The sequence below is a fragment of the Paramisgurnus dabryanus genome, chromosome 1 (genome assembly GCF_030506205.2).
Source record: "Paramisgurnus dabryanus chromosome 1, PD_genome_1.1, whole genome shotgun sequence".
NCBI lineage: Eukaryota > Metazoa > Chordata > Actinopteri > Cypriniformes > Cobitidae > Paramisgurnus > Paramisgurnus dabryanus.
Window position 1 is genome coordinate 35,455,365 of NC_133337.1, and position 25,870 is coordinate 35,481,234.

The 25,870-nt window shown below is 39.6% G+C and overlaps 3 protein-coding genes across 3 annotated transcripts; all 3 read right to left on the bottom strand.

Annotated features, from left to right (window-relative positions):
- Positions 1 to 336: 336 nt before the first annotated feature.
- Positions 337 to 3,558, bottom strand: cdkn1ba (cyclin dependent kinase inhibitor 1Ba). The gene is made up of 3 exons (XM_065268437.1): positions 2,802 to 3,558; positions 2,389 to 2,502; positions 337 to 1,762 (listed from the first exon to the last, which is right to left on the bottom strand). Exons 1-2 carry the CDS (start codon positions 3,253 to 3,255, stop codon positions 2,408 to 2,410), a joined length of 549 nt encoding a protein of 182 aa, XP_065124509.1. The 5' UTR covers positions 3,256 to 3,558; the 3' UTR covers positions 337 to 1,762; positions 2,389 to 2,407.
- Positions 3,559 to 6,957: 3,399 nt separating this feature from the next.
- On the bottom strand, positions 6,958 to 8,410 carry cdpf1 (cysteine rich DPF motif domain containing 1). The gene is made up of 3 exons (XM_065268713.2): positions 8,182 to 8,410; positions 7,455 to 7,566; positions 6,958 to 7,279 (listed from the first exon to the last, which is right to left on the bottom strand). The coding sequence occupies exons 1-3, from the start codon at positions 8,289 to 8,291 to the stop codon at positions 7,151 to 7,153; spliced, it is 351 nt and encodes a 116-aa protein (XP_065124785.1). The 5' UTR covers positions 8,292 to 8,410; the 3' UTR covers positions 6,958 to 7,150.
- A 242-nt stretch (positions 8,411 to 8,652) lies between these two features.
- Positions 8,653 to 25,714, bottom strand: pparaa (peroxisome proliferator-activated receptor alpha a). The gene is made up of 7 exons (XM_065268710.2): positions 25,596 to 25,714; positions 19,260 to 19,490; positions 18,877 to 19,028; positions 15,018 to 15,156; positions 10,866 to 11,065; positions 10,310 to 10,778; positions 8,653 to 9,982 (listed from the first exon to the last, which is right to left on the bottom strand). Exons 2-7 carry the CDS (start codon positions 19,450 to 19,452, stop codon positions 9,738 to 9,740), a joined length of 1,398 nt encoding a protein of 465 aa, XP_065124782.1. The 5' UTR covers positions 19,453 to 19,490; positions 25,596 to 25,714; the 3' UTR covers positions 8,653 to 9,737.
- Positions 25,715 to 25,870: the final 156 nt, after the last annotated feature.

Genomic DNA, 25,870 nt, shown 5'->3' on the forward strand with positions numbered 1-25,870 from the left:
GAGGCACTTTAAATTAAATATGTACTTGTGTACAATGTATGTCTCTCTTTCTCTCTCTATGTGTGTGTGTGTGTGTTAGACTATAGCTAAATAAATGCTTTAAAATGCTTTGAATGGTTAATGCCAAATTCGGGCACATGCTTAATCAACACTGGGTTATTTATTTCCTAAAAAAAAATTACTAAATTATCTGGGTTATTAACATAGGTTTTAAACTCGTCTGGTGCATATTGTGATACAGGGTGTAAGCAGTGTATTCAGATGCCCACCAAGAGTGTATTTCCTTCAGTAAATTTGTTCTGACCATTTATAATAAAAACAACTTAGATCAAGGTGTCCATCTCATTATGGTTTAATCGTCTCATTTAACAAGCAGTACACAAATTCTTAAAAGGCTCAGTTTGCAACCTTGCACAAATTTCAAAATGTGAAAAAACCCACTTATAAAAAGTACATACAGAAAATGCACAAATGCCACTTTGGATAGTCATAAACAACGAAAAGCTCGACATAAATAAGTTAGTATAATTTCCTCAGTGTTTTTTTTTCCTTTTTTCTTCTTTACAAAGCAGTATGCACAGGTACACTTCAAAGTTTTACACAAATGCAGTGTAACGTCTTATTTCATTTTATTTTTTCTGCTGATGGCTTATACATTTTTGTCATAGTGCCATGTCATGTTCAACATGAAAGCCAAATTTATTGTGACAAGACACTGGCTTCATGGACTTTTGCTGTTCTTAATTATATGGCCCAGTGTTAAAGAAAAAAAGAAAAAAGTTAAAAAGTAAAAAAAATACATAATTACTTTTATAAACAAAATGCTACACAGCAATTAATAGAAATACATAAAATTGACTTAAGGAAATTAATTGGTCATTACAGTTTTATGTTTTTAGTTTTTTTGTTTGTGTGATCAGTAGGATTTGTAGTTCATGACAATTTAAGATTATGCCAAAATGACAAAAAAATTAAAATAAATTAAAATAAAACAAAATAAAAATAGTGGAATAACCCAGGGATATAATAATACTGTAAAAACCGTGAAAACCTTAATTCACACTTGGTGTCACAACCCCTTCAGAGAAAAATTACCCATCACAAATGTGCTGTAATTTTGGCAGATAAATTCATGTTAAGTACCTAAAAACATCACTAATATTTTAAGGCAAATAACAAAATTCATATTTTTGTTCCAATTTTGCCACATCACATGAGGTGCTAAAACATTTTTTTCAGACAGTGATAAATCTGTGCAAATTGAAAGTGGCTTAAATTGTGCTGCTTTTCAGCACTGAATAAGGTGTATTTTTGACTGTTAACACCCTGAGCCAGGCAAAACTGAGACTTTCAGTCCCAAAAATGGGACTGTGATTTAACCCAATTAAAAGGATAGTGTGTGTGTATTTATATCATTAGGGATCTTTGTGGGGAGACGTTTTGAAAACTGCACAGCAATTCCTCAGGTCCAACGCACTCCATAATAAATGATTGTGATTTTAATATTACATTTGCTACATATAAATTGAAAGTATGTATATACATAGGTAGTCAAACAACAAAGTCGAAGCAACTCCAATTGCACACTGCTACATTGTCTGCTTTTGAGGCAAATATATTCTGTTGAGTGCCAAAACTTTAGTGTAAAAATTCAGTGCTTATACAGCCTTTCCAGGGCTTAATTTTTATTTTTCGACTGCTGTCCCTGTTTACTTCATAAAGCTCTTGAAGTATTTGATGGAGACAATAGGCTTCTTCATCTCTGTAGGGAACAAGAAAAAAAATTTATTTGCAAAGGAAATAACATGATGCGTGCGTGTGCAAAAACATGCACAAAACTTGATGTATGTGGGTGCAAAAACACAATGAGATGATAAGATAATAGATGCAATAAAATACAAACAGGTACACACAACATGAGACATTTAAACCAATAACAGATTCAGCAGACTACTTTAATTACTATTAAAAGTACAAGCAAAGCACTGAATTAGTCAGAATAAGAAATTATCTGCGCAAGTATATGCTTGCATTGGGAACCCAGACCCCCCCCTGCACGCGCACACCCGCACGCGCCAGTACGCCCTACATGAGACCTGCTGACGTGTTACTACAATGTTGTTCATTTGAAAGCTGTTTGACTCCACTGTCAATTTGCAAAGGCACAATGTCTAAACACTTCTTTTGTTTTTGAAATTCCACACCAAAAACTTCATTTGAATGTCACTCGTGCACGGGACTAGGATTGCCAAGACGTCAAAAAACAAACATGGGACTATTTAAGAATGTAACAAAATGACATTTGCAACGTGTGCGGTTTGTTTTTCGCGTCACTTCGACGCGCGCGTTCAAGGTTTATCAAGAAAATTCAAGACGCATGAAACTCACCTTTGCTTTAAAGACTTGTTTACGTTTTTGGGTCTGATTCGCTGGGCGTCGTGTCTGGACAGCGGTCCGCCTCTGTCGGCTGGACGTTGGGTCTTTTACTTTGGCAAGGAAGATCTATTGAAAGAAAAGCATATGCTGTTAAAAAAGCACGGGTTTTTTTTAGCCAATGTTGTTTTATGTATCGAGACGTGCTGAAGTTCAGCGAGTATACTTCGTTTGTCCATTGCAGCAACAATAACAAACCAGACAGCCAAAGTAACCCGTTTCAGCAATGTGACTTTATGAGAGACTTAAAATGCAATGTCTCCTCCGAGATCTTACGGTGTGATGCATTTTTATTATATAAACGCTATTTGAAACACCATCTGACGTAATTCGTAATGCCCGGTTGTCACGAGCTTAAAAACATTTACCCTGATCCTCCGTCGACGGTCTTTTCCTCGGTGTGCTTAATGCTGTTCGGCAATCCGACTCAGTCTCTGTGGTTTCAGAGTCCTCTTGTCGGTTCTCCACAGAGAGAGATGTCAACAAATAATCGTGATTCCCGTTATGATCCACGGTAGTCCCGGTAGATATAGTCCGCTTTACGTGATGCGGTCTTGTGTAAAATCCCGGCAGGTCTTTACCGTCCACCTCTACCCACTCGTATTTGCCTGACGAGAGCGGTTCGTTTTTGGCAAAATCGAAATTCCACCTTTCCTTGGATGCTTTCTCCATCTCCCGCATTTGCTCCTTGGCATCCCTCTCAAACTCGCGATCCGAGGACCCGAACAGATTTCTGCACACCGGTGCTCTGGTGTGATCCGCCTGCCTCGCGTCCACCCTCTCCAGCGGCGGACTTCCATTAGAGACGCGCACTTTTGACATTTTTTCACATGAAACTCAGTCCGAGAATCGTACTTGCGATCGCGCCGAATGCACTAAAACCAGTCGCCCCCAAAACCGTAATAATCACAAAGTGAACCAGGCGCGCGCATAACAAAATGCGTCAACGCGCTCAGGAAGATAACGGCCCCGCTTGAAAGCGCGTGGAAGAGAAGTAATCGCGAGCGCTCGTCAAAACAGCGCGCGGCTCCGCGACCCCGTCTCGTAGTAATTCCGAAGAAAAACAGACAAGTCATTCGAGTAGGCGAGCACCCAATATGGCGATCGCAAGTAAACTGTGAGGAAAAAAATGATTGACAGCGAGGGCTATTTAAACACAAGACGAATTTCATTGGCTGGGCAGCACATGACGCCGCCCATCGCTCTAAGCGCGCACGAATGCACAAGACTCTGTTTGACTGACAGCAGCGGCTATTTAAACAGAACAGTCGTTTCATTGGCTGTTGAACTGCATGACCCGCCTACTAGTGGAAAAACTATACGAGCTCCCTGCAGTGAGAGATTTCGCGCTGTGAGCAGTCTGAAATTAAAGACAGGCTCGGGAAAGTGTTAAACAATATTAACACTTCTTGAGTTAATGCATTGTGCTTTATACATGCAGAAACGCGGTGTTTCAATAGCAACACACAGCTGGGACAGAACATCGTGGGTTTATTCACACATTTATTTAGCTTTACACTCTGTCATTAAACCATGGTGTAATTTGCTATCTCTCTGCCAAGTGTGAGATCATAGTTGGCAGACGGCTTATCTCTGGCAGACTTTGGCATTACCAATAATAAGTAGCTGAAATCTTCCACCCCACCAGACAGTTTCCTTTAAAGAGTCTACAGTGTGTTTGTGTGTACAAGTCAATAAGTTTACAATCTGGGCACTACATCTCATCAGTTATTTTCATTATTTTGTTATATAAATTCAAACGCTAATTATGACATTGCTATTTGCTGTCAAAACAGATTTCACAGCCTGTAGCAAAAGTCATATTAGGCCAGTTCTGTCACAAGTGACTGCCACAATGTTCACCATCATATTTAAATTCTCTTTTATGCAATTGACACATTTTCTTGTGACTTGCATTGCATTGAAGGTATACATTTTATCTTTGTGTGTTACATTTGAATCAAACCCAAGATCTTTGCACTGCTCATGCAGTGGTCTGCCAAACGAGGTAGAGAAACGCAGTAACTTTTGTAACAGTACTTACATTTATTTTGTTTGTAAAATGTGTAATACAAATATGCAATACTGAGTTGTTACAGATGTAGTTTGGGTCATCATTATTTGGGTAATGCACTGTGTTTTTCTGTGCAAGTATTCGTTAGCTGGAAGGGAACTACGCAGCATTTTAAACAACAACAACAAACATGGCTGTACTGCCATCTAGCGGGTTGCATTAAAAGTGTCGAAATAATAATGACATTAAAGGGATAGTTTGCACAAAAATGAAAATTCTGTCATCATTTACTCACTCTAATGTTGTTACAAACCTGTATACATTTCATTCTTCTGATGAACACGAATGAAGAAATTTTGAGGAATGTGTGTAACCGAATCGATTATGAACCCCATTCACTTCCATAGTATTCGCTTTTCATAATTCCCCAAGTTTTAAAGACCTGAACGATAACTTGTTCTGATGACACACGCCTCCTCATTATGGCACGTCGCTAACAGCATTTTTTCTGCCTGAATGCTTTCTATAAATGTTACAGCAATGTAAATAGGTCTCCTTTACGGGAGCGATCCCAAAACATTTACGGAACATGTTTGTGTTCACAAAGAAGGCTCACTTGTCAATTTTACGGAAATTGTCTGTGACCAAAGTGCTGTGTGAATGAGGTTATGGATTTGTACCGTAGTATGATCACCTGCCTGGTAAGGTTCCTGGTTTGATCACCAGGTTCAGTCTAGGGCAGGGGTGGGCATTCCTGGTCCTGGAGGGCCACTGTCCTGCAAAGTTTACATCAAACTGAATGTCATTTCCAAGTCATAATGAAGCCTTTTATTGGAATTTTCAGGTGTGTTTGATTAGGGTTGGAGCTAAACTTTGCAGGACAGTGGCCCTCCAGGACCAGAAATGGCCACCCCTGGTATAAGGGGTTGTAGGTGAGGTTGATGGTGTATGAAGTGGCTGTGATGGGTTTATGATTTGGGGTTATTGTGTCATTTCAAAAAGTTTGTTGCTTTTACAAAGGATCAGTTTGTTTAAAACAATGTGTAGCTCAAGTGTTTATCATGTAATATTTTATCATCTAAAGTGCAGTCACCCTTTGCCTAGAAATCGCAAAACCGTACTTGTGTCTTTTTATCAAGATGTTTTGTCCCACAAAGAAGTTGTTTCACCGTTGGATAAATTTGAAAGAATATCGAAGAAGTTCACATTTAATCTGGGCTCTTATTGGCTGCTTTCCTTCAATATATTTAGTCTAATTTGAAAATAATATTTCAAAATAAAATTTTAGTTTTCTAATAATTAATGAATCTTTTTGGCACATGTATATTTTTGTCAACAAAAGTAATTTGAAACATTTAACCATACACCTTCAGATTAAAAATGTTTTAAGATCATAGTTAACATTTCAGTCAAGTGACCTTTATCTGCATATAACTCAGTGGCTCGGTTGGGGGTGTGAATGCTGACGCTGAGTAAGCAGGTCAAGGGTGTTATTTATGGTCGCTTGTGTATTTTGACTCAAATAAATTTGATATATAAATATGCCAAGCGAACTCTCTCCTGCGTGTGTGCAGGCTTTGATGGCTCAGGGGTTCGAGCACTGAAGTTAGACTTGGTGGTCCAGGGTTCAAGCCCAGCTTGTGGGAGTTTGAGTACTGTGGGTGTTTGCCTAGTGGAGGCTGTATAGCAACTAAGTTGAAAGAAAAATATTTGGATATCCTTTCACAGCCTGGGTACCCAGTTATGCCCTCCAGCCTATATGTGCAGGCCGGCCACCAAGGTTTGAACCAGTGTCAGTGCTCACACCGCTGAGCCACTGGGTCCTGTACCTTTGTGACCGTTCTCCTGGAGTATTTATGTGTTTAGTCTAGAATGCAAGCTAGTTTTGAACTTCTGACCACCTGGTGCACTGACAGGGCTCATAGCTCAAACATTGAAAAACTCAGGTTTTGAGCCAGGATTTTCAGTTACATGGCACACAAGTTCAACCCCCAAGCCACTACCATTGGCTTACAGGGTTTTCATGTACAGCAAAAAATTTATTTATATTTATAAAGAACCTCAGACCTCCAGATGAAGAACCAGGACTTAAACATACAAAGCATTAGAGCTCAAACAAGCCACTGCTACCAGCACAGCGGACTCAGAGATCGCACCTCAAGCACCATGTTGGAGACCATTGGCCAAGAGGTACCCAGGAACCTTGTAGGAATCACTTGATTTTTGATCCTAGGCTTCTCAAAATGTATTATTATTATTATTTAAACCTTTATTTAACCAGGGAAATCCTTTGAGAACAAGTCTCTTGTTTTAGACCGACCATCTCCCTCTACTCTACACTTTATGCAGATGATGAAAGAGTGAGTATAAATTTAAAAGTCTTGGAGAACTTGACAAATGCCAAAGATAGTGCCTCCAAGTGGCCTGTGATAGAGACCTAGTGCTTTCATATCCCCACAGTGGGCATCCTGTGGAAATATGGGCAACACAGTGTGCACCCCCTGGCCTTCATTTAAATGTTTATTCAATTGAATGTCTCCCTTAAACAAATTTTATTTAAGTTATTAGATTATTAGCAGAAAAACTATATACACAATATAATAAAAAATATTTACAGAATTTTAACATGTATGGTTTTTTAACATCTGAAAAGATGGTTTAGTTTATTATTGTCCTTTGTATGATCAATTAGAAGCTGTACATTTATGAAGAGGATGTTTTCTGGACGTTTTTTTTCTTCGCCAACTCGGTCTGAATCTGTTCTGGAAACTGATGGATGTGATCTCGCACACATGGTAAGCAAAAGCGTTTGGTGTAGAACAAACTGCAGTCCTAAAATGAATAGATGACATGATAAAAATTAGTTAAATGTTACTTGCTGGTTAAATAAATGCTACAGACTTATAAAAGGAATGTACCACAATTAAACATTGATGAATATATTATTTTTTAAATTGTAAAAAATGTTAATGGTAAAAGTAAAATGACACTCTTTTAAAGTACGTACCGGTCCAACACACACATTCTTATTGCACAAGCTGCATTTAGATCCTAAAACCAGGAACTTTTCTCTTTCTGGGCTGAACGGGTCTCTCATGCCATAACATTCTTCTAAGAGGCTATGGGACAAAGCATGAATCATAATTAAAGGGCTCCAAAAAGATCTGGGGCACCATTCACTACCATTACATTTTTTTCTCAGACTATAATGGAAGTCAATGGTGCCCCAGATCTGCTTAGTTACATTACATTTTTATTTTTCAGTAAACGATTCCTTTAAATAGATAACGGTGTCTAATAGATACCTAAACAGTGTCTTTCATAGATTTATTTTATTTCAGTTTGAAATCTGATGTCTGGTAAAAATCTGCCTCACTTACTCTAATGTCTGCAAATGTTTTAACATTAAATATGCTGGGCTGGACAGTATACACATCATTAATAGTGTTTGCATGCTGGCAGTAGTGTATAGATAAGACGCATCAAACAGGCATTGTCATGGCAACCAGCTGCATCGCTACAACAGCTAAAAACATTCAGATTGTTTATTTACACAATTTATATTTATGTTCATATAAGAAGAGCTAATGTCTGGAGATAACATTCCCGTAAAACCAGATAATTTTGGTAATAAACTGTATCAGACAAACATCGTATATTATTACCATAAATAAAAAAATTCAAGCACATGTAAAACAATTTTGTTCATATAACGTTATTTATACTTAACTTACACGATGGCTCTGGTGTTTGGTGGTTTCTGCCCGTAAAAAGTGTACGGACTTGACAAATCACACAATTTACAATTAAATACACCTAGCGCGGATCCTTCGTTCAAGTCCATTACATTTAATGTTCATGTCTTGCACACGTGCGTCTAATTTTGCACAGCATTTGCTTTGAATTTTAAAAATGTTTTGTGGAAAGTTGGAAACGCCCATAACACCATACTGCCTTACGTCACTACAGTGCGCGAAGTAGGACAAGCGCGGGGTTGTGGCTAGAAGGGATACAACAGCCGCCGAAATCTTGTGAAAACTCGCCAGATGAGGGCTGTTTTTATCAAAATCCTAACACTAATCCTAACATTTCACGGGATTCAGGCAGTAGCTGTATCCCATCTTACTGGAACCGCTGTTTTCATCCTAGTCAAACTCCTACCTCCAAACTTAACCTAACATCTCGCGAGATTTTTGCCGTTGCTGTATCCCTTCTAAACAAATCCTCAATCGCGGTTCTTTAATGTGATAGAACCTGTTGTGCAATACATACATTAGCCAGAAGATTGCGCTGTTGTAGAAGAAAATCAATAGGGAATTCACTCAATCCACACATTTATATTAAACGTTTTTAATTTAAAAACTACATAATTCATTCGTTACTACACAATCCCACAGTTAAAGAGGAAATAATGAAGCAAACAAATTACCACAATATTATTTTTTGATGATGATTATTGAAAGTGCTCACGTACTAAGGCAATTTATATCTTTTTCACATTACCACATTTTAATAAACAATAATTTATCAATCAATCAAGTACTAGATCAGTTTTTATAATGGTTCTGATGTTTAAGAACTTTAAGATCAAAATATACAGTAGGAAAACACAAACATTCATCCCAAATAGTCTTAATTTCTAAAATACATATTATTAAAATCCATAAGAAAAAGTCCAAAATTACAGTACTAAAATATTACAGTTGGAGTGCTATACACTGTACAACAATGCGTTTTATACAAAATATTTGTACAAATGATGCTTCATATACATGCATTTAAAATGAGGTAACAAGCAGTATGGTTTCTATGGCTCTTTACATTCCTGGTATTAAAATATTACCCATACAGTTTTCAGGATAGAGTCACTGCTATAAGATTTGCTACAGTATATACTCATAAACTCTAACTGTAGGTGTTTATTAGATAGAGGCAGTGATGTGCATGAACTTAAAGTGTTAATCTCCATAACTACATGTTGAGGGGAGGCAGCCCGAGCATTATGGATGGACGCCATCTAGTGCACTTTTGTGGGCGGTGTCCTTATAAAGGTCAGTGCATTATTAATGAGCAGGAACCCGTGGAGGTTCGCCCTGTAATTGCGGTGCATGATGCAAAGCAGCTGTGCACCCCAAGGACTTCCTCACCAGACCTTCATCATCTGAAAGCAGGTCTGTAATCCACCTACTCAGAGACTTCCTTTATCTCATCTCCTGATGATCTTTCAAAGTATTAGCACTTCCTGAGAACTGAAGTCATCATCAGCATAGCGAGGGGAGAGATCCTGAGTTCAGTACATATCTCTGTAGATCTCCTGCAGCAGCGGATGAAGCGAGGCATCTTCTGTCTTCTTGATTTCCTGAACCAGCTCCGCATGCTCCGTCACAAGCTGACGCAAGTCAGCCAGTTTCTGGAGCAGCTTGGGAAAGAGTAAATTGTTGTCAGGGTGGTTGGCCAGCAGGTGGAGCTGTAGTGCGTGAATTACGCTCTCTTGGATGCTCTCGATTTGTGACACGCTGCTCAGCCCTGGACGGTCTGTGAATGGTGATCCATAAAGGGAACACAGAAAGACATAATGTTATGTTATTAGGTCTTATATATAAATTAAATGTGTTTTTAATAAAATCTCTAGGAAATAGGAACTAAGAACTGCTTTCCAGGAAGCTGTGGTTTGAGATACAGGCCCCTGCTCACTGGGAAAACTGCACAACATGTCTTTTAAATTTAGAAAATATGTGCGATATATGACACAGAACGTCCATACTTTTTTTAGCACGGCAGATTATAAAAATGCTCTTCTGCTGTCTACTTCTAAATGAAATAATAATGAGATTTTTGGTGACCTATCCCCCTGCGTCTCACCTCCACAGCATATAATGGCCGCCACGAACAGCGCCAGGTCACTGTCATTGAGTTCCAGAGCATTGAACCTCATGGCAAACTGAAATTTAGGCTCCATCATGTCACTGAAAGGTCTGCGCAAGCTTTTCAGAAACTCCCGAGTGATGAAGCCACTGCCCCGAGCGACCAGCAGCCCATCCTTGTTCATGCAGGCTGCCAGTAGGGCAAAAAGTGCCTCGTACACCCCATACTTCAGCAGGGTGACCTGGTCGTTTAGGTCCAGGGCGGCAAAGCCAGGCACGGCCTTGGCAAACTCCGTCAGCTCCGTCACCGTCTCTACCGAGGCGTATTGACAGAAGAGAAAGAGCCGAGCCTCGACTTCTCTCTCCTGCATGTCGGAGGCATCGCTGGCTGCCATGTTACCCAGCAGCTGGGTGACCAGAGTCTGCTCGGCGTGCCGGAGGGTGTCTAGGTCATGGATGACAAAGGGCTTAAATGAAGGACAGAGGGAACAGGGTCAGAGAACAGATACAGAGGTAAGACTTTTTAAATAGACTTTAAGTTACACCCCACTCACCGGAGTGCTCGTCTTTCCCGTGAGGAAGATGCGGGCTTTGGCTTTGTTCATGTGGAAGTGTTTGAGGTAGGCTTCATGAATCAGCCTGACAAGACTCTTGGCGTCCGGCTGCCGAGTCTCGTTTTCCTCCTGCCTGTCGATTACCTGCTCGGCTCTCAGCCTCTGCTTCTCGGACATCGGCATTCGCCCGAAACGGATGGCTGGGAGAAACACAAATAGTAGCGATGTTACCACAGAAACACAAGCAAAAAGATTGCTACACCATCAGCGCCTGGACAAAGGGCAGACAGTGGTAGCATGGCGTTAGACCCCGAAGCCGCCGCCAGGCGCCGCCATTTGCGCCATTTAGAAGTTCAGCCGCCATCAGCCAATAATTTCCTAAGCCAAATTGAGCCGCCAGCTGATAAAGTTTGGCTGAGCCGTCTAGAATTATTTGCAATCAAATAATAATTCTATCACATAGAGACATACACACACGAAATATATAAACAATACACGAGATCCATTTTCCGATTGGTTTCATAACAGCACAGTCTTGTGCTCGCTCGTTGCTACAATACACAGAGGGGTTGCAACTTGCAACCTGTGGAGGTCGCATATGCAGGCTGCATACGTCATCAAGCCTGGTTTATTTAAGTTAACTAAGCATTACATTCGCAAGCCATACGCATATTAAAACAATTTACGATTAACTTATAATAAGAATAAACTTTATAATTGTTGATATTTTGAAATAAGACAGTGTTGATGACGTAGGCAGCGTAAAAATGCGACCTCCGGAGGCTGCAGTCTTCAGATTGGGAAATTAAAATTGCCCGTTTTCCGTACAGAAGAAGCGAAGCATTAGTAACGTGCGCGTCACAACAATGCATTTCAAAAATAGACCGTGTTATTTTTATTTTTTACCAATGCGCGCGACCAGCATCCACACAGGAAAAAGCTGCGGGTAAAATAACGTTTGTATGTCTGTTTCCGGGTGCTGTATGCAGTATGTTCATTTTTACTTTAATTTTGTATTGGAACTGCGATTTGGAATCGGTGAAGTCAAATATAGACGCGTTTCTTATAAGAGCCGCTTCTGGGAAGTCCGCGCGCGGCATAACATTGACTAAAGTGGTCGCAATCAGGTCCGGTAGCGCAGCACACGCATAATTCTGCGAATGAGAGCACTAAGTAAAACCAACAGAAAGTTTCTATCGGTCTCCTGTGCTGCTTGAACCCCAGAAGTAAAGAGACTTTTAAAAAGCTTGCCAGTAAAATCCATATCACACCAGCAATGACAAGGTAAGCTAACGTTGCTATGGTTACAGTCCAGATACATAGATTGCTAGGCTATTGCTATGCTATCTACAGTTTTATTACAAACAGCAACCAAAACTACAACGTAAAATTAGTGTAGACTTTAAACATCAATGTTAAAAGTTTTTACCAGCCTTTGTATGGGAACCTATATTCATTCATTCATTCAACCCAGTGCATGCCAGGTTTGTTCTGTGGCTCTGAATTAAAAGTGAATTAAAGAATAGAAATTAAAAGAGGTTGCATGTTTTGCCATGTTATTAGTCTATAGGTAGCATTATAGTGGGCTCTAGCTCTATTGTGTTTGGTTATGTGTACCATAATTTACCATACTTTTACCAGATCATTTGTCTACGTTTATAATTCTGACAGTTATTGTATTTTGCCATAAGTCTTCACTGTGCCTATTCAAAGCTCGAGGGCAAACACATAACTTCTAGATTTATAAGCATCGATAAACTACATTTTAACATTTTTTAATGCCTAGTCATACTTCTGTTATTTTGATGAAAGTAACTCAAAAGTAATGTTACTCATTACAGTTCAGAGACAGTAATATTGTAATGTGACTAATAACTTTGAAATTACAGTAATTTGTAATATGTAATGTATTACACTTTGTAAGTAATTTTCCCAACACTGTTAATCAGTATAACGTAGACATCTGTAGACATGTGGCAGCTTCAGCCATTTGCAGCTATGAAAAGTTTGGCGGCTGCCAGGGCCGGAGTGGGGCAACTTTTCAGCCCGGGAGTTTCAGGCCCAAGACCGGCCCATTTTTTCCATAGTGTTATTCCAAATTAGCACTTTTTTCAAATTGGATAAATAAAGCAACAGTTCAGCTCTTACTATAGTTTTTATTAATATCATGGTTCAACAAATAAGGTAAAAGTTAAATAATATTTCACTTAAGATAAGAAGTTAACAAAAATATTCCTCTACACTCTAAAAAGGGCTGGGTTACTTTTTACCCATAATGGGTAAATATTGGACAGAACACATGCTGGGTTAAAAATAACCCAATGTTGGGTTGTTGTTATGCAACCATGGATTATAATAACCCAACAGGTGGGTTAAAACAACCCAGCACTGGGGCAATTTTAACCCAGCAGCGTGTTCTGTCCAATATATAAAATATATAAATAACCCAGCCCTTTTTAGAGTGTATTCCACAAGGAAAGGTTGATAAATTATTAGCATTGCTAATGCTATGAGGCCGATGATTAATGCAAATAGAAATATAAAAGTCCTAATTAAAAAAGAAAACAATTTGACAAAAATATTGAATACAATATTGGTTAAATAGCATAACAAGTGATTTATAAGCTTTTTTAGGCTGGTCATTTTTGACTGGGAACACAAAAGGTGTTATAGGGTTCTGAACACAACCTGAGGGTTAAATAACTTTAATTCATATTGTTTATTCATTGCCTCCTCATTTTCAGCGGGGGACTGCTCAGAAGCTGCTTGCATAATATTTGCAAAGTCTATGAATCGCCATGTATACACAAAAGGGTAATATTTTAACAAAAAAAAAATTTGGCTTGTAAATAGTTTGACAACGGTATTAGCCGAATAATTACGTTGCTAATGCTAATCATTATTAGGCTTTTTCTCTTTAAGTTACCTGTTGTTGTCACTTTTGTTTGTCCTCTTGAAAATAAATCTGTAAGTTTGGCACATTTGGCAGCATCCTCCTCCAATGGATTTTTTCTTCAACCTGTTTTTTACGCCCTCCTCCTCTCAGACGCGTATTGTTACGGTAGGGCCGGCCCAGCCTACCGGAGAAAAGTTTTCTTGGACGTGCTATGGACCGAACCAACTCTATGGGAGGGGAGGGGAAAACTCTCTCACATGGTACAACCCATGCAGAGGCTGCGCGCTGCTGTGTCAATGCGAAACGTGTGAAGTGTCATTTAAGAGAAGACAGACTCACTAACGTGACAAATGTAAAAAAAAAAAACTCGACCGGCCCAAAAGTGAAGCGGCCCACCGGGAATTCTCCCGGTTCTCCCGATTACCCACCCCGGGCCTGGCGGCTGCAGCAGCCATTTAGGTTTCGGCTGAGCCGGCTAGCCAGCCAATAACTTAATCAGCCAGCCATTATTCTCAAAACAAACGGCTTCGGGGTCTACATGGCGTGATATGATGTAAATCTCTGTTTAGGGGGAAATTGGGTTACGCTAACACAGACACAACATGATACTAGCTCGCGCTAACAGAAAGGCAGTCCGGTCAAAGTCCTGTGAAGGTTCATGTGTGCTTCTTAAAAACATGCTTGTGATCTTTAAAACCCCATCGTGGAATTGCTCAAGCATGATGTAAGCAAAACCGTGAATGTGTTGAACCTGATGTCCATATTTTGATCTACTATCTAACAGAGATCTTGATGGTGATGACTATTAAACTTGGTATGTTATTGTTATAAAACAAATCTTGATGATCAATAAAAGCCTGAATCATCAAACCATAAACCTTTTTATTAAGGGTCTATGTTGATGTTTCGCTTACAGATACAGTTGCCGTAAAAAGTCACACTGTATCAGGCCCGGCGCCAGGATGGCATAACTGGCATATGTATAAATATTAATAAATATATATAAACATATATAAAATTAAAGCAACAAGTAGTACTGGTCATCAGAGTTTGTAAAACATATCTGTGGTTATCTATGCTAGGACACCTGTGTAAACTTCATGCTACAGGCACTAAAAACGACCTTGGGACCATATGGTTAAAAGGCATTTATTTGCAGATGGCACTTGGTTTTGTATTTATATAATACAACATTTTCACTAGTGTCTACTGTAGATACGTTAAGTGCCCATGTCCATGTGTTTCGAAGCACTTACCATTGTGGGACATGCCCACCGCGAGGCACTTGTGAAAGCGGCAATACTGGCACTTGTTCCGGTTCTTCTTCTGGATCCTGCACTTGCGCGCACACTTGTCGTACTCCAGTTTGAGACGAATGGTTCTCCTGAAGAACCCCTGTGAAACAACAAGTCGATCAAATTAAATATGTAATGCATGTTATCAGTTGAGATTAATATAAAATCAAATCTATTGAACCTGTACATGTCAACTTGTACTTGTATGGGCCTAGCACTTTATAATGTAAACATGAAAATAAGGACTTTACCCCCTACAGCCCAATATAGAGCGGAACCTAAGAACCTTACACACTGTAGTAAAGTTGCCTTGATAAACTTCTGGACTAATTACATGATAAGACTGTTGATTTAGTTACGACACACGGGCCGAACTGACCAAATTGGTGACAAAAAAAAATAAAATATTATATATATATACATATATATATATATATATATATATATATATATATATATATATATATATATATATATATATATATATATATATACATATATATATATATATATATATATATATATATATATATACAGGTCTGCAACAACATAAGAGTGAGTAAATGATGACAGAATATTCATTTTGGGGGTGAATTATTTTTTTAACTACTGTACACCACTACTTCTTGTCAAATATATACTGCCACTAAGCTCATCAGTCTCATATCATTCTGCTACAACAAGAAAATAGGTTTTAAAGGATATGTGTGTGTGACTAGTCATATAAGTTTCATTAGTACAGCCTATGCACTCTCTCAGGACACAGTGGATGGGGCTTGTTGCCCTGTCATCACAGCCTGGTATGTGTGGTGGGGTCACAGTTACAGCACTGACCAACAAATTATCCAGTGTGGACAGAGACAACACGTGACTGTCTATGGAAATTGATGTCAAACTGGAGTTTGGTCTCATGATGTAACGTCATACAGCCCCCGTGCTAAAACAGAACCAATGACGCATCTCTACACGCCGAACATACCAGATGATAAAACCGAACTGAAGTCCTAAAGTACCAATCGAGGACAGACATACCATTCTAAAATACCAATGGAGGATAGACATATTTACTGCTGAAAAGGACATAAATGCTGCAAATGATTGTTTTATTATTTTACATTTATATGGAATATATAAAAAAAAAACTGAAAATAAGAACTAACATAAAGTCAGAGCCGCTGGTGTTGTGGGCAGTGCTCCAACACAGTGCAGATGCACTATTGGCGACCTTGATTCGAGTGCCCCCTCGGCATCCTTTTCAGCCTGTACTTTCCAGTCCTCTCCTTTCAATAAAGTTTATCAATTAAAGGCGAAAATGTCCCAAAAATCACAACAGAACACATTGAGAACAACACTTTAAATATTTAGGGAAATTAAAACGATGTTAAATTTTAATCAGTGTTTGCCGTCTTTGTGTTTTATCTGTCTGCACTGAGAAATAAAATGTTATACGAGTCAGCACAGTAAGAGCCAATTAGAACATGTTTTAAGTGTAATATATGTATTTACCATAGACTGTAAAAAAATATGGACGTAGTGTTCGTGACGTCACCCTTACTGTACGTTCACACCGCCAACCATACTATAGAAAAAGAGTAGAAGATGCTCTGATGCTCAATGCATTCTCTGGAATCCTTTTCCGTCTTCCAATTGGTTGCCACTGAACATTTCTGCCTTACAGTTGGTTGCCCCCAAACATTTACGCCTTCTGATTGGTTGCCGCTGAACATTTCTGCCTTCTGATTTGTTGGCCCCAGAACGTTTCTGCCTTCCGATTTGTTGCCCCCGAACGTTTCCGCCTTCCAATTGGTTGCCCCCGAACGTTTCCACCTTTCGAATGGTTACCCCCGAACATTTCCGCCTTCCAATTAATTGTCGCTGAATGTTTCTGCCTTCCGATTGGTTCCCGCCGAACGTTTCCCCATCCGATTGGTTGCCGTCGAATGTTTCCGCCTTCTGATTGGTTGCCGCCGAACGTTTCCGCCTTTCGAATGATTACCCCTGAACTTTTCCGCCTTCCAATTAATTGCCGCTGAATGATTCTGCCTTCTGATTGGTTGCCGCCGAACGTTTCCCCATCCGATTGGTTGCCGCCGAATGTTTCCGCCTTCTGATTGGTTGCCCCCAAACGTTTCCGCCTTCTGATTGGTTGCTGCCTAACGTTTCCACCTTCTGATTGGTAGCCGCAGAACGTTTCCAGCTTCCGATTGGTTGCCGTCAAACATTTCTGCCTTTTAATTGTTTGCCGCCAAACGTTTCCGCCTTCCAATTGGTTGCCCCCGAACATTTCCACCTTTGGATTAGTTGCCCCCGAACGTTTCCAGCTTCTGATTGGTTGCCGCCGAACATTTACGCCTTTTGATTGGTTGCCCCCAAACGATTTGACATTTCGGTTGGTTGCCCCTGAAACGTTTCCGACTTCCAATTGGTTGCCGCCGAACGTTTCTGCCTTGCGATTGGTTGCCGTCGAACCGATTCGTAGCTCATTACCATAAAGTTGAGTTGATTTCAACTCTCCTCGACGCTCACACATCCAAGACGCACTGCACCGCTGCTCGTCGGAGCTTGCCGCCGGCTCTCATTGAAAATGAATGACTTCCGGACACTTTGACCTCACCGGTGGCAGTGTAAATGCACAGTTGGGCAGTTTTGAAGCCCAAAGTATCTTGACAGCCCATCACTCACGGAAAACTCAAAATGGGAAAAGACATCATTGGCAATTCACCGTCACTCAGTTGGTCACGCCCTTAATTATGCAGAACTTTAAAGCTTAATATAATGTAAACAGATACGTTATAAAAAATTCACCCCCTCACAGTTAAAAAATTAGCTATATAAACCAAATACAGTTTTTGTACAATGCTGTAAACATATATGCTGTAAAGTTGGGGATTTTAACATGGGATTGACAGACTAAGATTTTGGACCAATGAGCTTCCATGGAGGCGGGGTTACCCAGTGCAACACCACAGAGAAACAAACAAAACTACCAACGTGTCCTGTCACTCGCTTTGTGGGTCGTACCTGGACCAAAATACTTGGAATGTAGACATTGAGTAAAAATTGGTTTATTGCTTAACACTTTCATGCCCTGTCTGGTTAGCATTTGATGTAAATTGTAAAATATGATTAGCAAACATGAAAACTTGTAAAACCTGAGGCACGTAAAGCTTTAACCAGTGACCCAAGCAAACCCAGGCAGGCATAAACTTAAATAGTCCACAGCAATCCTAACCGTGTCTGCTTCTTCTCATGCAGAGTCAGTTTTAACAACTACCTACTGACACGTCAAGACCAAATGTATACCGGAGTGTATAAAGTGCAACGTGAAAGAGTGGTAAACCACACTGGCAATAAACCTTTAGGTGTAATTATTCTGTTTTAATTGCACCCTAAGGGGTGCCAACGGTCAAAGTCTGTTCCTTCTAGAGAACAAAACACATGGCAGTAGTTAGCTTTATAGCAAGTATAAACGGCCATAACCCAGTCTTATGTCATATGGGGGTGTGTTGTGCGTAGCCTAACATCCGCGCTAAGCCCCCGCTGACAAATTTGATGCGCGCTGCATGCCTTTCAGCTTCAGCTGATATATATGTGAAGAGAAAAGTTGATTCTTTTAGTAAAAGCTAGCAAGCAAATCAACACAGCACAGCATGTGCTTTCCGCTGACCACGACGCGTGTGCGCTCATGTAATTTTTTCCAAAGTTTGCATTAAATGGCAAATTTATGTTCACACTGGTGTGTGTACTAATGCCAAGCAGAGGAAAGGTGAGAGCATTTTGGCAAAGACCAAAGAATTTTCCGTAGTGCGTGTGCGATTACCTTGCACCCTTCGCAGGCATGCACTCCATAGTGGAACCCAGAGGCACGGTCGGCACAGACACGACACTCGAGGGTAAGAGAACCAGAGTTTTCATCCTGGTTAGGGTTTGTTGAGATCACTGAGGCTGGACTGGAGGCTGGCGTTAAGACATCTATGAGACACATTTAGCATTGATCAACATTCATGAGAAATATGGACATTTAAGATCCTACCAGGTGTACGTTTAGGACTCCTACTTGAGATTTTTATTATTTTACAAAAGGTATTGAATATTGTAAGAACTATGTCCAATCTATTTCCTGTGGATTGATCAGCACAGAGTCTAGGGTTAATGCTATACAAAGCTGTAAAAGATAGGGTAGCATGTTTTCATGTGTTGTACCTAAGCCGGTGGAGTTGTCTAAAGCTGTGTCAGAGCTTTGAAAGTCCAGCATGCTGAGGGTATCTTCACTTAGAGACTGAGAGATCTCATCTAGATCCTGAATGTCACCAATGAGCTCTCCGCATAAAGGGCTGTCCAGCATCGGATCGCCCAGTGGCGATGAAGGACTGTACAGACTCGGCATATCTACCATGGCGCTGGACCACGGCAAGCTTTGAATCAATCATCGGTCTGCGAAGATAAAGAATGAGTAAAGAAATTACTGATTGATTTTAATTGACTATAAAATTTCACAGGAAGATAACACTGAGAGAGTTGTTATACTGATATATCGGCCAGGTTGATAATTATAAGATTATGTTATCGGACATTAACTGGGCCATTAACATGTTGTGTTTTTGCAGTACATGCAAAAATATTACTCTTCACAGTGATTTTTTAAATAAAGTTAAAAGGTAATTGGTCAATATCCTAATATATTTGATAAACCCTCCTTTACTCAAGTAAAAAAAAACTCTTGCTCCTTTACGTGTGTGTTTCGTGCATTTTGAGGACTTTTGTGGCGTTTAACGGATTCTGCAGATATTTGATTTTCTTACAGATTTTTTGCATATAAGCTCTTCATTTGCTCACTAGATAACCATTATCAGCCATTTACTTTCCCCGCCATTGACAAGGTATCTCGTAAATTAAGAGAAAACGCTTCCCTGTCAATGACGAGTTTTTACGGCAATCCATATTTCCGCTATTATCCACTAGATGGCGCTTTTACCCAACTTATAAAACACTGAAGCATCCACAGATCCAAAAGCAGTAAATACTCTGTCTATATTTTTATCATCGTTCTGAATCTGATCTTTAAAGCGTAACTAAACCCCTGGTCAGAGCCTGACTCCACCAAATGCAATATTTGAAAAATGCAAGAAAAGTGGGCTGATCCCAACGGAGATAGAGGGGACGAACTAAGTGTGTGGTGAGATCGTAACAAGGGCGTGGTGAGCTTGAACCTGCTTACGTCACGAGTTCTTTCTTGGACCCAACATCCAATAGGAAAATTCAACTGCAGTATCCACCGTTCAACCTGAAGAGGGCAGCACTCAGGCGTTTTTACACCATATATTGTAGTATTGAAACACTTTACATCCAAATGTCAAAAAACTTGCTAAAATCAATGAACAGCACTTATAAAGCATCATTCTTACAGATCATTAACTAAAAAAAGTTGGTTTAGGGTTTAGTTACTCTTTAACAAAAGTCCTTTACAAAAATACAATTATCTCAGCTTTTCCTCAAAATTTGGTATTTTGGAAGAAACCGACCCATATTTGAGAGCTGATAAAAAGAGAACAAATGAAGATGGGATAAAAAGCAGAGGGTCTGTCCTTTCATTTGATATATTGGATGTTTATATATTTAAAGAAGAAAATTTTCTGGAAAGCATTAAACTTTTGTGAAAATCCTAAAAAAAATGCTGGCGCTAGCTGGCAACTTAAAAAAAGAAACGCTGGGGGGAAAGAGTTAAAATAGTTAACTACTATTCTTTTATATTTAGATATGTGCTATTTTTTATATTGTAGGAAAAGGGGCAAAATATGTACCCCAGCTATCAATGGGGCAGTACTCTAAAAAAGGTCCTAACGTGTACCATTAGGTACAGATACGTACATTAGGTACCAATATGTACATTTGTGGGACTAATAAGCTCTCTATTGGACAAATATGCATCTCTGAGGTACTAATATGAACTCTTTAGGTGCAAAACTGAACTTTTTGAAAGGGTAACGCTCCAGTGACAGCTGGGGTACACAGACAGACTTAGCATCTACTTAGTATGCACCTGGACCCTGTGAAACAGTGACTAGAAGCAGTTGTGTATAACTTTGTATTCAGCGCTTGTTTAACACGTGGCAGCGAGGGCTCATATGAATGCGCCCAGAGCTGTTGCTACAGAAACCCAAGCCAGATATCACTATGCTAGGGAACTGTTTTAAAACTCTGCTTTAGGTTTCATCATGATAACATGATCTCCCACCATGAACTCATTAACTTATCATAAAGTCCGGCCAAAGAGCAGGTGCTCCATCATCAGGGGTGATATGGAAAGTGGGTCTAGGTTTATGAGCTAAAAGGATTTAAGGATATCTTACCATAAGTATTTATTTAGGATATCACAGGTTGCTATATATGCCAAAACACGCATGTCCTATCTCTAAAAGGAGACATAATATGAAAATCTGTACTATAATTGGGTCCCCAGTGCTTCTATCAACCTAGAAAATGTAAAAAAGATCAACCAAGTAACTTAGTTTTGATAAACCATTCTCTGCAACATATAAAAAATAGGTAATTGAAATTTGGCTCCCCTTGTGATGTCAGAAAGGGGATAATACCGCCCCTTAATCTGCACTATCCAACCACGACACTGCCATTGAGTGCAGAGATCAGCTCATTTCAATATAAAAGGAGACACCCAAAAAGTGGCAATTTTAACATGGTATAATAAATTATCTATATGGTATTTTGAGCTAAAACTTCACATACGTAGTCTGGAGACACCAAAGATTTATTTTACATCTTAAAAAATTATTGTGAAATGTCCCCTTTAAAAGTAATAAGCACAACTTTCTATACCAAGCCTTGGAAAAGAGACATCATTCATGTCCATAACAAACAATGCAAATGGGAAGTTACATTCTAAAGTTTAACATTAAATGATAATTAATAGTGATGCTTGCTTTGGTCCAAGGCAACATGTTAGGGTATGGGTTTACTGTCCATATGAAGGCTGTTCAAAATAAATGCAACTTGCATTGTACGAAAAAATGATCAAAAAGCTGTCACTGGGGTGGTACCCTTTAAAAAGATCCTAATATGTACCATTTAGGTACAGATTTGTATACATTTGGCACTAATATGTACCTTTGAGGTAGTAATATATATACCCTTTAGGTGCAAAGGTATACTTTTTGAAAGGGTACCTATGCCCCAGTTACAGCCAGGGACAATTTTTTCTGAAAATTATTTTAGTCAAATTGTTATTTGCACCCTTCAAGGCAATCCCAGAATCCACTGCAGCAAGTAAAAAATGGATTCCCAGGGGTGAGCATAAGTGAACCGGTCAGCAGATTTGTACTGATTTTTAAATTTATTCGCACAAACCACCAGACGTTTCCACCGAAAGCATTGCTGAGCACAAGATAATGATCCTCTACAATAGAATTAACTACTCTAATGGTTTCAGCAATCTCTGGGGAATTTTTATGGCAGCTCGAGGGGTCTTGTGGACAACGGTTCAAATGGCATTCCACTCAAGCCCTTAATTTCTTACAGCAGTGACATACTAACCAATGCCAGACTCAACATTCGTACCCTTTTGCGATGGATCACTTGGTTTTGGAAGTAACGATACACTTTACCCTCCAGCGATAGACTGAGCCAATCAAACACTCCCGATTCTCCTTCCTGCTGTGCTTTGGGACTTTATAAAATCACTATGAGACAAGCAAACTTCCCAACAGTAAAATTAAGTGGATCAGGCCTACAGTTTTATAAGATATAAGATAAAATGCAACCTCTCACACTGACATCGACCTCAGAAGATAGACAAGCAAGCAACTCCTACACTCTCACAAATAAAGGTATAAAAGTTTTCACCTTTTAAAAAGGCGTAATATGTACCATTTTTTACCTTTGAGGTACCAGTATGCACCCTTTTAAAGTACATAATGGCACTTTTCCATTGCATAGTACCCCACGGTTTGGTTTGGGTCAAGTCAGGTCATCTCACCTCACTTTGGCTTGGTTAGCTTTTCCATCGAGTTAAGTAACACTTTGGAGTGGGAGGGATTATAGGCGTGTCGTTATATTTGCGCTGCCTACTCCTGTGACATCACATAAGTGAGAGCGGCGTTGTACATTCCCATACATTTATTTATTTCTCAGTCTGCCACAAAATTTAAATTGGCCACCACAAATAGATGTTTACATGTCGCGTTTATCACTACCTCTCACATGACGGTTTTTGTACAAACACCCGTGGCGTCAGCTTTCCGGTGAGCCTCATTTAAGTTGCATTTAAGCATATATGTGGACATGCGCGTTGCAAATGTGCCGCCACAAACTGCAAGTCTGGGAAAAAACTGTTATGGTGTTCCTGATTCCCAACTTGTGGATGTTTTCGTCGCTAAACGGGAGTTTGGGAACTTCTAGCAAAGCACAGATGACAACATCTTCACTCGAGACAGCGCAAACTAGCATGAAGGTAAAGCTAATCTTTTACATTATAGCGATGATGCTGGTAGTGACGATTCTCTCCGACCAATCAGTGATCTACAGCGTTTTCGCGTCACGTTTTGGTATCAGCTCGGGTGGCTTGGAACCCCCACCAGACGTGGTACTAAAAAAAGCACAGGGTACTATGTAATGCACCCAGTGGAAAAGCCCACAAGAGTAAGCTGACCCAAACCGTGGGGTATTATGCAATGGAAAATCGCCATAAGTGTACTTTTTAAAAAGATACCGCCCCAGTGCCAAATTTTGTACCTTTTTTCTGAGACTGTAGCACAAATCAGTGCTTGGCAGAGAATCTCAGTTTCCAGCTTTGTCTGCAACGGGAATCTGTCCAGCTTTCAAAAGTACCTGATCCGGATTAGCCCGAAGCAGAACGGCAAAGATCTTACCTAGCTCTTCACATCTGGTTGTCTCCATCTATAATCCAATTCATGGTGATTTTTCAGTGAGATTCTACACTACAAGAACAATATAATATTGTAACCTAGATATCAATATTTCATAAAGTCCCCTCTGATTTCCATCTCTTGTATTAGTTTGACAGAGAAAGATGGAAATTTAGTTACTAAATTTATTCAGTGTACACACACACACATGACTTCAGCCCCATGACACCACACTGCAGCCAAGTTAACCGATGGAGAGACACCAGAGCAGCTGAGTCATTGACCAGCAAAACCAAACCCCATACACGCCTCCAAACACTCAACGGATACACCAGATTCAACCTCTTTAAAATGAAAGATTTGGTCCGAGCAGTATGTATTACTTATCACTTTGCACCCTTATCATTGATGGCAGGGACCCTCACATACGGTAAACATTTAGGACCCCTTTCCTGAAATATAAATCCATATTTTTTTATAAAGAAGTGTAAGATAAATAGTACTTGTGATATTATAAAGACAGCAAATTGTTGACGAACTTAAATAATTGGCTACACATGAACTTGACCCCTTAGAACTTTCTGGGGGACCCCTGGACCCCAGTTTGAAAACCCCTGTACACAACAGTCAAGCGTGCTTTTGCCAAAATTTTAACTATTTTTGTTGAAATATATAATAAAACAATAAATAACCAGCAATTTTGTGCTGAAAACACAAGTTAGTCGAAATCAATTCTTCGTTAATGACACAAGTAAAAGGGTTGTTGAACTGAATATCAGTTAGTTAATAGTTAAATCAATAGTTCAAATAAAAATCACACACTCACATGATATGAAGACTCGAGATGTATTAGTAGCCTAGTTAAAGTGCAACAGTGAACTATAACACATATGACTGCACATGAGGAATCCTCATGGAGTCTCAATAAACAAATCGAACAAGCTGTTGTAATTCTGGCTGGGGACACAGCCTACGTGCTAAAGAGGAGTTCGGTTGTGGAGGGTCCCAGCTGACAACACAACGAAACTGATACACACACACACACAGCATAATCAGTCCCTGCAATACTTCACAACCATATGATCGCATAAACACAATGCATGTCAATGTAGCCTATAAACTTCAGATGTTTTACAGAAGAATATTTCCTACCATGATCCAGGACAATCACATTGATCACACAGCGTTCCTAATAAGCTTGGACTCAACTCGGTACAGCAGTGAATAAGGAAAACAGATGTAAGCATAAAGGTCTGTTTATAGATAACATTAATACTTTCCGCTGCCTGCAAGGAATGCAGCCAACATATCTCAAGTTAAAAGTTTAATCTGTGACCACATGCGAGTTGTATTTGGACGAGGATGAAAAGCAAGATCGATTTCAAGCATTATAAAACTTGTGTTTCCCATCTTTTTTTCAACTTCAAGTGCAAAATTGAATCTACCCCAGACTGAATGTGGGGAAAGTCTATCTGGCAAAAAATAAAGACATGGCTATCAGTTCAATAGTGGGATTTACTAAAGTATTGGGAAAACAAAGCAACTATGTGATAAGAATAATCTCTTAAAAGGCCTTTATTTGAACCAGACAACAATGTGGCAAATGATGTTAAAATCCTCACCCAAGCACACATCGAAGTAGAATGAAATCAATGCTTACCAGATCACGATCCACCGTTTCTCCTCCACCAGCTGCCAATAAATACATGCACCCCTTCCAGGGCCAAAGTCCAAATCCACACACACACCCTGCATGCCTCCTTCTCTCTGTTGTTTTGGCTTTAAACCAACAAATGGACAAAGAAGTGAATAGTACGTGTCAGATAAGTGAATATTAATGTCAGGATGGATAAAATTATAAACAATAGGGGAGGAATTTCTTCTTTTCACACGTCCAAAACATTCTGAGCAGCCACCTTCAGTTTAACCTTTACA